General features: G+C 46.8%; 1 protein-coding gene across 2 annotated transcripts in view; it reads left to right on the top strand.

The window, feature by feature from the left end:
• Positions 1 to 9,190: 9,190 nt before the first annotated feature.
• SAV1 (salvador family WW domain containing protein 1) overlaps positions 9,191 to 14,101 on the top strand; it is a 58,692-nt gene continuing 53,781 nt past the window's right edge. The window contains exon 1 of one of the 2 annotated variants that reach the window (XM_082242685.1): positions 9,191 to 9,472. In XM_082242685.1, coding sequence (XP_082098811.1) covers positions 9,379 to 9,472 — 94 coding nt within the window. In that variant the 5' untranslated portion in view covers positions 9,191 to 9,378. The remainder of the gene's footprint in view (positions 9,473 to 14,101) is intronic. The other variant, XM_082242684.1, reaches the window with a different exon arrangement.

Genomic DNA, 14,101 nt, shown 5'->3' with positions numbered 1-14,101 from the left:
AAAATGTAAATTTTTTCACCAAATTTTCGCTTTTTTTTTAATTAATATTGCAAGAAATAAAAAGCGCAGAGGTGATCAAATACCACCAAAAGAAAGCTCTGTTTGTGGGAAAAAAAGGACGTACATTTTGTTTGGGTACTGCGTTGCATGAACGCGCAATTGTCAGTTAAAGTCGCGCAGTGCCAAGTTGCAAAAAGTGGCCTGGTCATTAAGCAGGAAAATCCTCCGGTGGTAAAGTGGTTAAAAAAAAAAAAATACTTTTCTATCGCTTTAGGCAATCCTAAGAGGACCCCGTACGCTGCTATTGCTGACCCCCTTCTGAAAATCCTGTTTTCCTGGCTTTTATGCTGACCCAATGGTTTATATACTTTGTGAATCACTGAAATGCAAGGATGCCGATAAGGAGTTGTGGCATTTTTAATGGCCAAACGTTTCCTTTTTGAATACCAATGAAAAGAAGTACCAAAAAAAGTGATGATTTGTAGAAGACTATAGCAACCAATCAAAAAATATTTTTTTCTTTTTTAGTTTTTGTACATTGTACTTGTGATTGGTTGCTATGGCTTCGCGAGCTCTGTGGGTTGTTTCTAAACAAGGTGATGTATGCTTATCATTATCATTCCATTTATTGTTAAACTCCTACAATGTCCTTAGAGCTACCAGGAAGAATTTTCTTTTATCTGATTGTATGACTGATGTTTATTATATGCATGCGTTCAGTTTTCATGCATCAACCGCATAGCGCTAAAATTAAATCCATACGAATGATTCATTGTAATACGTAAACTTGTGAGGTGACTCAAAGAGCAAAGATGTACATTTCTTTCTTTCTTCTTTATCTGAAACGGTATATGTGTTTGAAAAATTGCAAATAAACATATTTAAGTTTTTTTTTTTTTTTTTTTTTCTTACGGTAAAGCTTGACTCAGAACTAAATTATTTTCTTTTTAAATGCCCCCCGGGCTCCAATACACACCGGTAAAGCATATTTATGGTCATAATGTAAAATAATATGTTTTTCTACATTGTATTTAAATTATTTCTTGCCTATTTAAATAATTTCTAGCCTATTCCTATTAATCTGAACAATCTTCAAGTTTGCAATTTTACTTTGAGAAAATCCGCATACATTTACTTGCTTGAATCCTGTGACACGTAGTCACTATGCCCTGTGAGTAGGCAGTGCTGTGTCACACATTTCAGAGCCCGCCTTCTGACCTACAGAGGTGCTGAGAGGAGTCAGTACAGGAATCAAAGCTTGCCAGTAGCAAGGTACCATGGGGTATGTAGTCCTTAGAAATTTTAACGTAAACAGCAGAGGAGAAATGTATTCAGCGAACCCAGGAAGTTGATGAAAGAGACAGCCGGCAGACAGGCAGAACTCGCAACATAAAAGTCGATTTTTCTAGTAAGCTTATATTGGATTGTCAAAAATAACTGTTTGTATTGGTATTAAAATGCTGATGTTAAAAAAAAAAAAAAAAACTGCATGCTGTGACCATACATTTACCTTAAAGTGGATGTAAACACTTCCATATACCTACTGAAGTGAATGGCCTCAGGTAATATACAGAGATTAAACAAATCCTCCTACATAAGTTGTACCTGTCTATCTGCAGTCTTTAGATCTGTGCAAAGTACAGAATTTATACAGATTGAGCTTTCAGAAAGCAGGGGGCAAAAAGCTCAGTGAGGAGAGCTGATTGGAGGTAAGGGACACCCCCCGCCACTCAGCACACAGGAACAGAGCTGAGACTATCAATCACCGACTGTGTGCTGGAGTTCCCTCCCCTGTCACTACTTTTGTCTTGGTGTCAGAAAAACATGTTAGAAGTGATTCATACTAATAGCAGAGGAATGAAGTAGCAGACGGAAATGACACTTAGTGCTCTGGATAGAGGCAAATGCACACTGTAGAGCAGGGGTGTCGAACTCAATTTCATTGCGGGCTGCATCAGCATTATGGTTTCCTTCCAATGGCCGGTTATATCTGTAAGATTGGATGTCCAGAGCAGCCCACGCCCCCTTACATGAGATGTCAAGAGCCCCCCCACCATCAGAAGTCAAGAGCCACCCACCCTTCCTTAAATCACAATGCACCCCCTTACCTTGTGCTACTGCCAGGAAGAAGATGCAGGTGACCTGGGAAGAAGAAATTGCAAGGTCTGGATGAAGACTAGAGGAGGGCTGGAGTTAGCTTACAGAGTCTGCAGAAGGCCGAGACCAGGGGAGGCTAATGCCCCATACACACGTGCAGATTATCTGCAGACTTTTGTCTGCAGACTTACCAAAACCATATAATATGAGGTCAAACCTAAACACTTTCAATTTGTATGCAATCCGGCAGGCCCTTGCACTACATAGAAAAGGTAAGTCTGCAGACAAAAGTCTGCAGATAATCTGCACGTGTGTATGGGGCATTAGACAAAGTGGCGTTGTAGCTGCACAGAGAGGTGCAGGATCTGTAGGAGGAGTTCTGCCCTCCTCTCTGCTGCAGACTGCTGAGAAGGTGGGGATGAGCAAAGATGCACAGGATCTGGCAAAGGAGTTCTGTTCTCTCTGCTGCCGACTACTGAGACAAGGTGGGGGCAGAGACAAGGCGGGTTCAGCTGCTGCAGGAGAGATGCGAGGGCCACATGAAATGGCCTGGGGGGCTGCATTCGGCCCGCGGCCTTGTGTTTGACACCTGTGCTGTAGAGGGATAGTATAGTGTTGGTTCATATTTCATGCATGAGGTTCACAACAATTTTAAAGCTAATATTCAAGTTGCTTGTAATTTACCCACTCCCCTCCCCCCACCCCCCCCCCCCCCCCAATCAACCATGACATTTTAAAACATTTCCTATTTTTTTTTAGCATTCCTCTCAAGAACACTGAGCTAGCTCTTGGGAGGAGTTATGGAAATATCAAAATGCCTTGATGGGTGGATGTCAGTCTGGAAGAGCGTAGACTGCCCTTAACACCCAAATGTAACACTGAGCCTGCACGATTAACAGAACTGAAACCCAATGAATGAAAGGGGTGGGTCAAATTGTGGAGGATAAAGACAGATGATGATGGATGTCCTCTGGCCCAGAAACGTTGCAGGCTCTCCATGACTTGCTGCAGTTTGAATGTAGATTGTGAGAAGCGCACAGTGTGCGGGGAAATCAAACTATACATTCTCAGAACAGGAGAGGAGCCTGTACAACTCTGCAAAAGTAAAGGTAATACCTGCAATACCTCCTCTTGGCCACAAGATGTCCTCAGTCTTCTAGGTTGAAGGGTGCCCATTGTTCACCCTGGAAGGCAAAGGGCTCATTCGCACCAGTCTAGTCTTATCAGTTGCTGTGCGTTTTTATAGAAAAATTTTGATGTGTTGCATTAAGGCAGCCCATTTATTTGAAATGTTTTGCTTTTGAACCACAGTGTTTGTAAAATAGGGCAGGCTGCATTTTTACTAAAACAACCCAATGTATGCTAGTGCATTACAATATGCTGCAATACAGACATGTTTGGGACAGTGGCGACTGGTGCTCGATATTTTATGGGGGGCTGCAAACCAATGGCACCCCGCCCGGGGAGAAGGAGGGGACAGCGGTGTTCAGAGGTCTCCTACCTTAGGAGGCAGATGACAAGGATCCGAGGTAAGGCTGCTGCTCCACGGTCCAGGTTCTCCTTGTTTTGGGGACATTGCTTCTCCTCCCGGCTAAACAGAAAGTAGGTCCTGAGACCCCAACTGGCCAGGAGTCCTAAGACTCCCTGGCCAATCGGGTCTTAGGAGCCACTTCCTGATTGGTGGGGAGGAGAAGCAACGTCCCCAAAACAAGGAGAACCCAGACCGGTCGGGAGGAAAATCAGGAGGACAATAGCGAATTCGCTATTGTCACACAACTGGGTGGGCTCAGGGCGCAGTGCTCTTCGCCCCCAGCCCACCCTTTTTTGAAGCCAATTAAAGCCTCTGGCTCTAATCACGTACTTAAAAAAAAAACCCCATTGAAATTCATGCGTCCAGCGCCCTGCTTATAGATTAGGAGCCGGGCATATAATTAGGGTGGCGGCGCCCCTGCGTCCCATATAGAGGGGAAGCTACTGGTTTAGGAGCCATTCAAAAGAGGTGGCACCACAGCACACCAATTCATATAACATTACTCCAATGCAATGGTGTGAACAAGCCCTAAGGAATGAGTGTGAGTATTTGGTGTCATGGCCCTAACAAACGATAATTCCCAGCTCAACTTGCCAACCAGCCTGCAACCAACCAAATTATCTTGTCTAACAAAATGCGTTAAAAACAGGGGTTTATTCTGCATACATTTGCAAATACATGAAGGAGGGGTGGGCACCCTCCATGCTCTCCTGCCCTCTATCCGTTATAATGCATGTGCTCTCTATCCATTATAATGCATGTGCTTCTACTATGGAGCATAGCTCCCCCCTGATTTCGAGGGACTGTCCCTGATTTGGAAGAAAGTACCTCTGTCCCTCTTTCCTCCTCATTGTGATCTGATCTATATATTTGAATTTAAAATACAGTTTTTGTCTTTCAAAAATAGCTCCGAAGTGCTAAACCTTTCATTCAATTTCTGCATTTGCACATTTCAAAAGCCAATATAAAGGAATAGTAGTGGTTAAAAAAAATGCACTTGTGTGTTTAACTCATTCATTTTTGTATAGTTCTCCTTTAAGAGGGTGTGGCAGAGGGTGTGTCCTATGCCTACATTCTTTTGCTAGTAGGTGTCCCTCATTCCCATCTCAAACATTTGGGAGGTAGGCATGGAGGCTCTCAAAAAGTTAAGACTGCAGATGGAGCTGGGATGGAGGGAGCTGGGATGGGTGTGGGGAGATGGATGGAGCTGGGATGGGTGGGGGGAGAAGGATGGAGCCGAGATGAGATCGGGGGAACGGATGGAGCCGCGATGGGATCGGGGGAAGGATGTAGCTGGGATGGGTGTCAGGGATAGATGGAGCTGGGGTGTGTGAGGGTGGGTGGAGCTGGCATGGGTGGGGGGTGGAGCTGGTATGGGTGAGGAGGGTATGGATGGAGTTGGGAGGAGTGGGGGGGGTGGATGGATGGAGCTGGGGTGGGTAAGGGGGGTGGAGCTGGTATGGGTGAGGGGGGAAGGATGGAGCTGAGGTGGATGTGGGGGATGGATGGAGCTGGGATGGGTGAGGAGGGTATGGCTGGAGCTGGGAGGAGTGAGGGGGTGGATGAAGCTGGCATGGGCGAGGGGGGGTGGATGGTGCTGGGATAGGTGTTGGTGAGATGGATGGAGCTGGGATGGGTGTGGGGAGGGATGGAGCTGGTAAAGGATCAGGGGGAGGGATGAAGCTGGGGTGGGTGTGGTGGATGGATGGAGCTGGTATGGGACCAGGGAGAAGGATGGAGCTGGGATAGGTGAGATGAGATCAGGGAATAGATGGAGCCGGGATGAGATCGGGTAATAGATAAAGTTGGGATGGAGCCGGGATTGGATCGAGGTGGTGGATGGACCTGAGATTGGATTGGGGTGGTGGATGAAGCCAGGATGGGGTCGCGGGGAATAGATGGAGCCGCCCCCTTCCATTTTGTACACTACACACTCCTGCCCCCTGCATTCTGTACCTTACAAACTCGCGTCCTATCCATCCTTCAGTGTCCCTCATTCTGAAGTTGAAATGTTGGGAGGTATGTGTATATACATTTGAGAAACTAGAAGTGAATCATTTTAATGGTAAACTAACCTCTAAGGCACAATGGGTGTTTAGCCCCCACTACATGAGATCCTGGCATTTTGGTGCAGGCACATTGTCCAGCCCCGCTGCTGGCAGCCTATAAAACTCTGAGAGGCTGAAAGCTGCCTCAGCTGGACAGAGCTTGATGTTGCACTGAGTGCTTCTAATGTTTAGGGCAGTATACGCCCAGGGGAGGCAAGCAGTCTGCGTTCTTGGCATGCATTCCTGGTGCATACTGCTCTAAATGTTAGTACCAAGCAGCAGCAGCGGTCGGCCTCTCATGGAGTTTTAGAGGCTGCTAGCAGCAGGGCTGGATACCGCACGTGTGCACTCTGCCTGCACCAAAATGCTGGCATCTCGTGCATCAGGACTAAGGGCCCAGTGTGCATGAGGCCAGGGAGCACATCAGGATGCATATGGCCTCTCCTTTGCATTGAGCTGCTCTATTGCCAATATGTCCTCAGCATCAGCCAGCTCCTTCCTCCTGGTATGGAATATTGAAGCACAAATGCCAACCATACCTCAACCTGTGTCACAGTTCTCCAAACGTCACCTGTACTGTCTGTGACACCTTACCCAGGTCCCCACAAGCTATAACTATTTACAAATATAACTTTACAGGTTGCCATGGCAATGTATCAATGATTCAAAAGGCATAACGAGCATATGCGGATTAGACTGACTTCTACTGATCATTTATGTTATCACAAGACATGGGGTGTCTCTGGCTTTTGAATTGGACTGTATGAAAACCAGAGGATTACCATGAGAGCCGGGCAACTGAGCTGAGCATGTGCAGTTCAGTTTACATTCTGGCACAGTGCCTGTGTGCCGGGATGACTGCACTCCTGTGCAGGCGGCCTTTAGTTCCGCTTCAAGGTATTAAATTATGCAGAGTTGCCTAGGCATTTAAATGAACTGACTTGGTGGTGAGAATACCGGTTGTCTCATGGCACACAAGGCACAATGTCTCCAGCAGTTATTGCTGGCACACTTTTGAGCATTTCAAGTTCCAAATTCAAAATCCCAAATTCTGAGTCTTGCATTCCAGATTTCCAGTTCCAATTTCTGAGTTCTGAATTCCAAACTCCAAAATCTGAATTCCAAACTCTTGAGTTCCTACTAACAAATTCCGAGTTCCGAATTCCAAGTTCTGAGTTCCAAATTTCAAGTTCCAAATTTCGAGCTCCAATTTCCAAGTTCTGAATTCCAAATACCAAATTCTGAGTTCAGTTTTTCGAGTTCCAAATTCCTAATTCCAGATTCTGAGTTCTGAAATTTTGGTTCTGAATTCCAAGTCCTGAATTCTACATTCCAAATTCCAAGTTACGAACAACCAATTCCAAGTTCTGAATTCAGAGATCCAAATTTCTAGTGTCAAACTACGAGTTCCAAATTCCAATTTCCGAGTTCCAAGTTGCGAATTTCAAATTCCAAATTCAGAGTTCCCAAATCCAAATTCCAAGTTCTGAATTCAAAATTCCAGGTTCTGAATTCCAAGCCCTGAATTCTATATTCCAAATTCTGAGTTCCGAACAACAAATTCCAAGTTCTAAATTCTGAGATCCAAATTTCGAGTTCCAAATTCCGAATTCCATATTCCATTTTCCGAGTTCCGAATTCCAATTTCCGAGTTCTGAATAACAAATTCTGAATTCTGAGTTCCTAATTCCAAGTTCTGAGTTCCAAATGTCAAGTTCCAAATTCCAAGTTCCAAATTTCGAGCTCCAATTTCCAAGTTCTGAATTCCAAGTACCAAATTCAGAGTTCCTAATTCCATATTCTGAGTTCCAAAATTTTGGTTCTGAATTCCAAGTCCTGAATTCTATATTCCAAATTCCAAGTTACCAACAACCAATTCCTAGTTCTGAATTGAGAGATCCAAATTTCTAGTTTCAAACTACGAGTTCCAAATTCCAATTTCCGAGTTCCAAGTTGCGAATTTCAAATTCCAAATTCAGAGTTCCCGAATCCAAATTCCAAGTTCAGAATTCCAAATTCTGAGTTCCGAATTCCATGTTTAAAATTCCAGGTTCTGAATTCCAAGCCCGGAATTCTATATTCCAAATTCCAAGTTCTAAATTCTGAGATCCAAATTCCGAGTTCCATATTCCATTTGCCGAATTCCAAATTCTGAGTTCCGAATAACAAATTCTGAATTCCAAATTCCGAGTTCGTAATTTCAAGTGCCAAATTCTAGGTTCGGAATTCTAAATTCTGAGTTGCAAAATCCAAGTTCCAAATTCCAGGTTCTAAATTCCAGGTTCCCGTTTCTAAATTCCACGTTCCAAATGACGAGATTCAAATAAGTTCTGAATTCCAATTTCTGAGTTCTGAATTCCAAATTACGAGTGCCAAATTCCAACTTCCAGATTCCAAGTTCTGAATTCTGAGTTCTGAATTTCAGGTTCTAATCTAAATGTAAAGTCCTGATTTCTATATTCCATTTTCAAATTCCAAATTCCCAGTTCAGAACAACACATTCCATGTTCTGAATTCTGAGATCCAATTTCCAAATTCCGAGTTCTAAATTTCAGGTTCCAAACTCTATATTTCCACGTTCCAAATTCTAAGTCCTGAGTTCTGAATTCCAAATTCCGAGTTCGAATTTCCAAGTTTCAAATTCCAAATTCTGAGTTTCGAATCCCAAATTCCGATTTCTGAGTACTGAATTCTGAGTTCCAAATTCTGAGTTCTGAATTTCAAGTTCCAAATTACGTGCCAAATTCAAAAATCTTTTTTGAATTCCAAGTTCTGAATTCTGAAGTTCCAAAATTCTGAATTGCAAATTCTGATTTCCAAGTTCTAAATTCTGAGTTCTGAATTCCAAATAACAAATTCTGAATTCTAAATTGTGAGTTTCAAATTCTGAATGAAAAACTTTTATTTATTTTAATTTTGGATAGAATAATAACTCCTGTCAGTTTTCTTTGCCATCTATGTCCCATTTTGGAGATTTCCCTTCACTTCCTGTCCCATAGCCAAACAGGAAGTGATGGAATCCCTGGTTGTCACCAGAACTGATGTCCCAATTGGAATATATCCCTCCTATGAGTGTTCTAATATCAGCCCAAATGTGGAGATTACTTTCACTCTCGGTGACAAACAGGATAAATATGGTGAATCTCCCCCAGAGGGACAAAGACAGCAATGAAATCCTTACATGTGTTCTAATCTCTCTCCACTCTGTCCTAAATAAACAAAAAATACTTTTTTTCCATTAGTTCTACTTTATATCCTAACTAAGTGGATATGTTCGCCTGACAAGTGAAGGACAATGTGAAAATCATAGACAAGCGCTGACTGATCAGGACCAGTCACTCCAGCAGGGCGTCCTGGCTCCGCCCACTTCCCCAGCGTCGTTAGGCAACCAGGACGCCGGAGATCCAGTCTGTCCAACGGGGCACTGGGCGGGGCGGTGACGTCAGCGCCTGTTGCTTGCTGAAGGAGAAAGTTTGTGAAGCTCCGGTCACGTGACGCAGGGTGCGCGCTCCCGCCGTATCCGGGAGGGGAGCTGTGAACGAACGAGCGCGCGCTCTGGCCGGTTCCCCGGTGTGACCGGCAGAGGGAGCCTGGCGGCGGGTGTAGGAGTGGTGGAGGGTGGGTAGTATGTCGCCGTGTAGCCGCAGAGAGGAGAGTATGAGGGGACGCGCCGTGTAGCGGAGCCCGGGGAGGGAGGAGGGGATGTTATCCAGGAAGAAGACCAAGAAAGAAGTTTCCAAACCGTCCGAGGTGCAGGGCAAGTATGTGAAGAAGGACACCTCCCCGCTACTGCGGAGTAAGTACCGGGGGGGGGGGGCAAATCTGGGGGGTCAGCACAGGGTCAAAGTGAGGTCACTTACATTCAGAGCGGGGTCTCTGCAATCGCTGATAGTCGTAGTGGGGTCACTTACAGTCAGAGCGGGGTCTCTGCGATAGTCATAGTGGGGTCACTTACAGTCATAGCGGGGTCTCTGCGATCGCTGATAGTCATAGCGGGGTCTCTGCGATTGGTGATAGTCGTAGTGGGGTCACTTACAGTCGTAGCGGGGTCTCTGCGATCGCTGATAGTCATAGCGGGGTCTCTGCGATTGGTGATAGTCGTAGTGGGGTCACTTACAGTCATAGCGGGGTCTCTGCGATCGCTGATAGTCATAGCGGGGTCTCTGCGATTGGTGATAGTCGTAGTGGGGTCACTTACAGTCGTAGCGGGGTCTCTGCGATCGCTGATAGTCGTAGTGGGGTCACTTACAGTCGTAGCGGGGTCTCTGCGATCGCTGATAGTCGTAGTGGGGTCACTTACAGTCGTAGCGGGGTCTCTACGATCGCTGATAGTCGTAGTGGGGTCACTTACAGTCAGAGCGGGGTCACTGCGATCGCTGATAGTCATAGCGGGGTCTCTACGATCGCTGATAGTCGTAGTGGGGTCACTTACAGACGTAGCGGGGTCTCTGCGATCGCTGATAGTCGTAGTGGGATCACTTACAGTCAGAGCGGGGTCACTGTGATCGCTGATAGTCATAGCGGGGTCTCTACGATCGCTGATAGTCGTAGTGGGGTCACTTACAGACGTAGCGGGGTCTCTGCGATCGCTGATAGTCGTAGTGGGGTCACTTACAGTCAGAGCGGGGTCACTGTGATCGCTGATAGTCATAGCGGGGTCTCTACGATCGCTGATAGTCGTAGTGGGGTCACTTACAGACGTAGCGGGGTCTCTGCGATTGCTGATAGTCATAGTGGGGTCACTTACATTCAGAGCAGGGTCTCTGCAATAGTCGTAGCGGGGTCTCTGCGATTGGTGATAGTCGTAGTGGGGTCACTTACAGTCAGAGCGGGGTCACTGCGATCGCTGATAGTTGTAGTGGGGTCACTTACAGTCAGAGCGGGGTCTCTGCGATCGCTGATAGTCGTAGTGGGGTCACTTACAGTCAGAGTGGGGTCTCTACGATCGCTGATAGTTGTAGTGGGGTCACTTACAGTCGTAGCGGGGTCTCTGCGATTGCTGATAGTCATAGTGGGGTCACTTACATTCAGAGCAGGGTCTCTGCAATAGTCGTAGTGGGGTCACTTACAGACGTAGCGGGGTCTCTGCGATTGGTGATAGTCGTAGTGGGGTCACTTACAGTCAGAGCGGGGTCTCTGCGACCGCTGATAGTTGTAGTGGGGTCACTCACAGTCAGAGCGGGGTCTCTGGGATTGGTGATAGTCGTAGCGGGGTCTCTGCAATAGTCATAGTGGGGTCACTTACAGTCAGAGCGGGGTCACTGCGATCGCTGATAGTCATAGCGGGGTCTCTACGATCGCTGATAGTCGTAGTGGGGTCACTTACAGTCAGAGCGGGGTCTCTGTGATCGCTGATAGTCATAGTGAGGTTACTTACAGTCAGATCGGGGTCTCTGCGATCACTGATAGTTGTAGTGGGGTCACTTACAGTCCTAGAGGGGTCTCTGCAATCGCTTATAGTCGTAGTGGGGTCACTTACAGTCAGAGCGGGGTCTCTGCAATCGCTGATAGTCGTAGTGGGGTCACTTACAGTCAGAGCGGGGTCTCTGCAATCGCTGATAGTCGTAGTGGGGTCACTTACAGTCAGAGCGGGGTCTCTGCGACCGCTGATAGTCATAGTGAGGTCACTTGTCCTAGAGGGGTCTCTGCGATCGCTGATAGTCGTAGCAGGGTCACTGCGATCGCTGCAATGTTAATTTCGTCGACCAAAATACGACTAAAACGAAAACAATTCAGATGACTTAAATACGACTAAAACTAAAATGACATTTTAGTCAAACGGCTATGACTAAAACGAAATTGAAAATTGACGCCAAAATGAACACTCCTTTGTTGGCCGTTTCTAAATCTGCAACACAATTCCATCCAGAGCATGTAATAATAACACAATAAAGTTTATACATGATTTGCACCATCGCATAAACATAAGTAAGGGGCCTCTACTGAGCTGCTGAAAGAGAAAAAAATTAAGAAAAAGGCTTTTCTGAAATTTTTTCATAATATTTAATGTTGGTAATATGTGCAATGACATTACAGCCAATGGAGTTTACAGTTTTTTGGGGTTTTTTTGTATTGTAAAGTTGCACTTCTGTTTGTCATAAAGCAATATTTTTGTTTCTTTATAAAAAAAAAATATCACGGCTAAATCTGTCTATAGCGCATGTTCAGCCTGAATACCAGAAATAATAACATATTCGATTTTTACTCCAGGAGTATATAATGAGTTTAAATAAATTCTGTAGAAATGTTTAAATAATGCATTACAATTTACCTAAACCCATTCGATTTGTAGTTGACTAAAATGAACTGGATATTTGTAAACTAAAATATGACTAAAACCATTCAGATGACTAAAATGTAACTATAACTAAAATATCATTTTAGCGGGGTCCTTTGGATTTGGTGCAGAGTCCCCAGGGTCGCAGAGAGTCGGAATGGGGTATCTGGGAGTCGGTGCGGGGTCCCCAGGGTCGCTGAGAGTTGGCGCAGGGGTTAACAGAGTCGAAGGAGGGGTCACAGAGTTGGAGCAGGGTCAGTAGGGTAACTGAGGTTCATAGTGGGGTTGCTGAGTGTCAGAGTGGGGTCCATGGAGTCGCTGAGAGTCGCAGCAGGGTCCTTGGGGTGGCTAAGAGTCGGAGCAAGGTCAGTAGTGTAACTGTGGTTCATAGTGGGGTCACCTGAGAGTCGAAGCGGGGTCAGTAGGGTAACTGAGGTTCATAGCGAGGTCACTGAGAGTTGAAGCCAGGTCCCTGGGGTTGCTCAGAGGTGGGCTGTGTCTCTGTGGTCACATAGAGTTAGAGCAGGATCTCTGAGAGTCAGAGCAGGGTCATTGAGTCGGAGTGGGGTTAGAAGGGTAACTGAGGTTCATAGCAGGGTCGCTGACAGTCGGAGCAGGGTCCCTCAGAAGTGGGCGGTGTCTCCAGGGACGCTTGAGTCGGAGCAGGGTCAGTAGGGTAACTGAGGTTTGGAACGGGGTCGCTGAGAGTCAGAGCGGGGTCAGTAGGGTAACTGAGGTTTGGAACAGGGTCGCTCAGAAGTGAGCGGTGTCTGGGATGGCTTGAGAGTCTGAGCAGGGTCAGTGGTGTAACTGAGGTTCATAGCGGGGTCTCTGGGGTCGCTGAGAGTCTGAGCAGGGTCAGTAGAGTAACTGAGGTTCATAGCGGGGTCGCTGAGAGTCTGAGCAGGGTCAGTAGAGTAACTGAGGTTCATAGCGGGGTCGCTGAGAGTCTGAGCAGGGTCAGTAGAGTAACTGAGGTTCATAGCGGGGTCTCTGGGGTCGCTGAGAGTCGGAGCAGGTTCAATGGTGTAACTGAGGTTCATAGCGGGGTCGCTGAGAGTCGGAGCAGGTTCAATGGTGTAACTGAGGTTCATAGCGGGATCTCTGGTGTCGCTGAGAGTCGGAGCAGGGTCAGTAGAGTAACTGAGGTTCATAGCGGGATCTCTGGTGTCGCTGAGAGTCTGAGCAGGGTCAGTAGAGTAACTGAGGTTCATAGCGGGGTCGCTGAGAGTCTGAGCAGGGTCAGTAGAGTAACTGAGGTTCATAGCGGGGTCGCTGAGAGTCTGAGCAGGGTCAGTAGAGTAACTGAGGTTCATAGCGGGGTCTCTGGGGTCGCTGAGAGTCGGAGCAGGTTCAATGGTGTAACTGAGGTTCATAGCGGGGTCGCTGAGAGTCGGAGCAGGTTCAATGGTGTAACTGAGGTTCATAGCGGGATCTCTGGTGTCGCTGAGAGTCGGAGCAGGGTCAGTAGAGTAACTGAGGTTCATAGCGGGATCTCTGGTGTCGCTGAGAGTCGGAGCAGGGTCAGTAGAGTAACTGAGGTTCATAGCGGGATCTCTGGTGTCGCTGAGAGTCGGAGCAGGGTCAGTAGAGTAACTGAGGTTCATAGTGGGGTCGCTGAGAGTCTGAGCAGGGTCAGTAGAGTAACTGAGGTTCATAGCGGGGTCTCTGGGGTCGCTGAGAGTCTGAGCAGGGTCAGCAGAGTAACTGAGGTTCATAGCGGGGTCTCTGGGGTCGCTGAGAGTCTGAGCAGGGTCAGTAGAGTAACTGAGGTTCATAGCGGGGTCTTTGGGGTCGCTGAGAGTCTGAGCAGGGTCAGTAGAGTAACTGAGGTTCATAGTGTGGTCTCTGGTGTCGCTGAGAGTCTGAGCAGGGTCAGTAGAGTAACTGAGGTTCATAGCGGGGTCGCTGAGAGTCTGAGCAGGGTCAGTAGAGTAACTGAGGTTCATAGCGGGGTCTCTGGGGTCGCTGAGAGTCTGAGCAGGGTCAGTAGAGTAACTGAGGTTCATAGCGGGGTCTCTGGGGTCGCTGAGAGTCTGAGCAGGGTCAGTAGAGTAACTGAGGTTCATAGCGGGGTCGCTGAGAGTCTGAGCAGGGTCAGTAGAGTAACTGAGATTCATATCAGGGTCGGTAGGGTAACAGGTTCAT

Source organism: Pelophylax lessonae, assembly GCF_965119305.1.
Source record: "Pelophylax lessonae genome assembly, chromosome: 13".
NCBI lineage: Eukaryota > Metazoa > Chordata > Amphibia > Anura > Ranidae > Pelophylax > Pelophylax lessonae.
The sequence above is the reverse complement of the archived record's forward strand: the minus strand, read 5'-3'. Positions and strand labels throughout refer to the sequence as shown.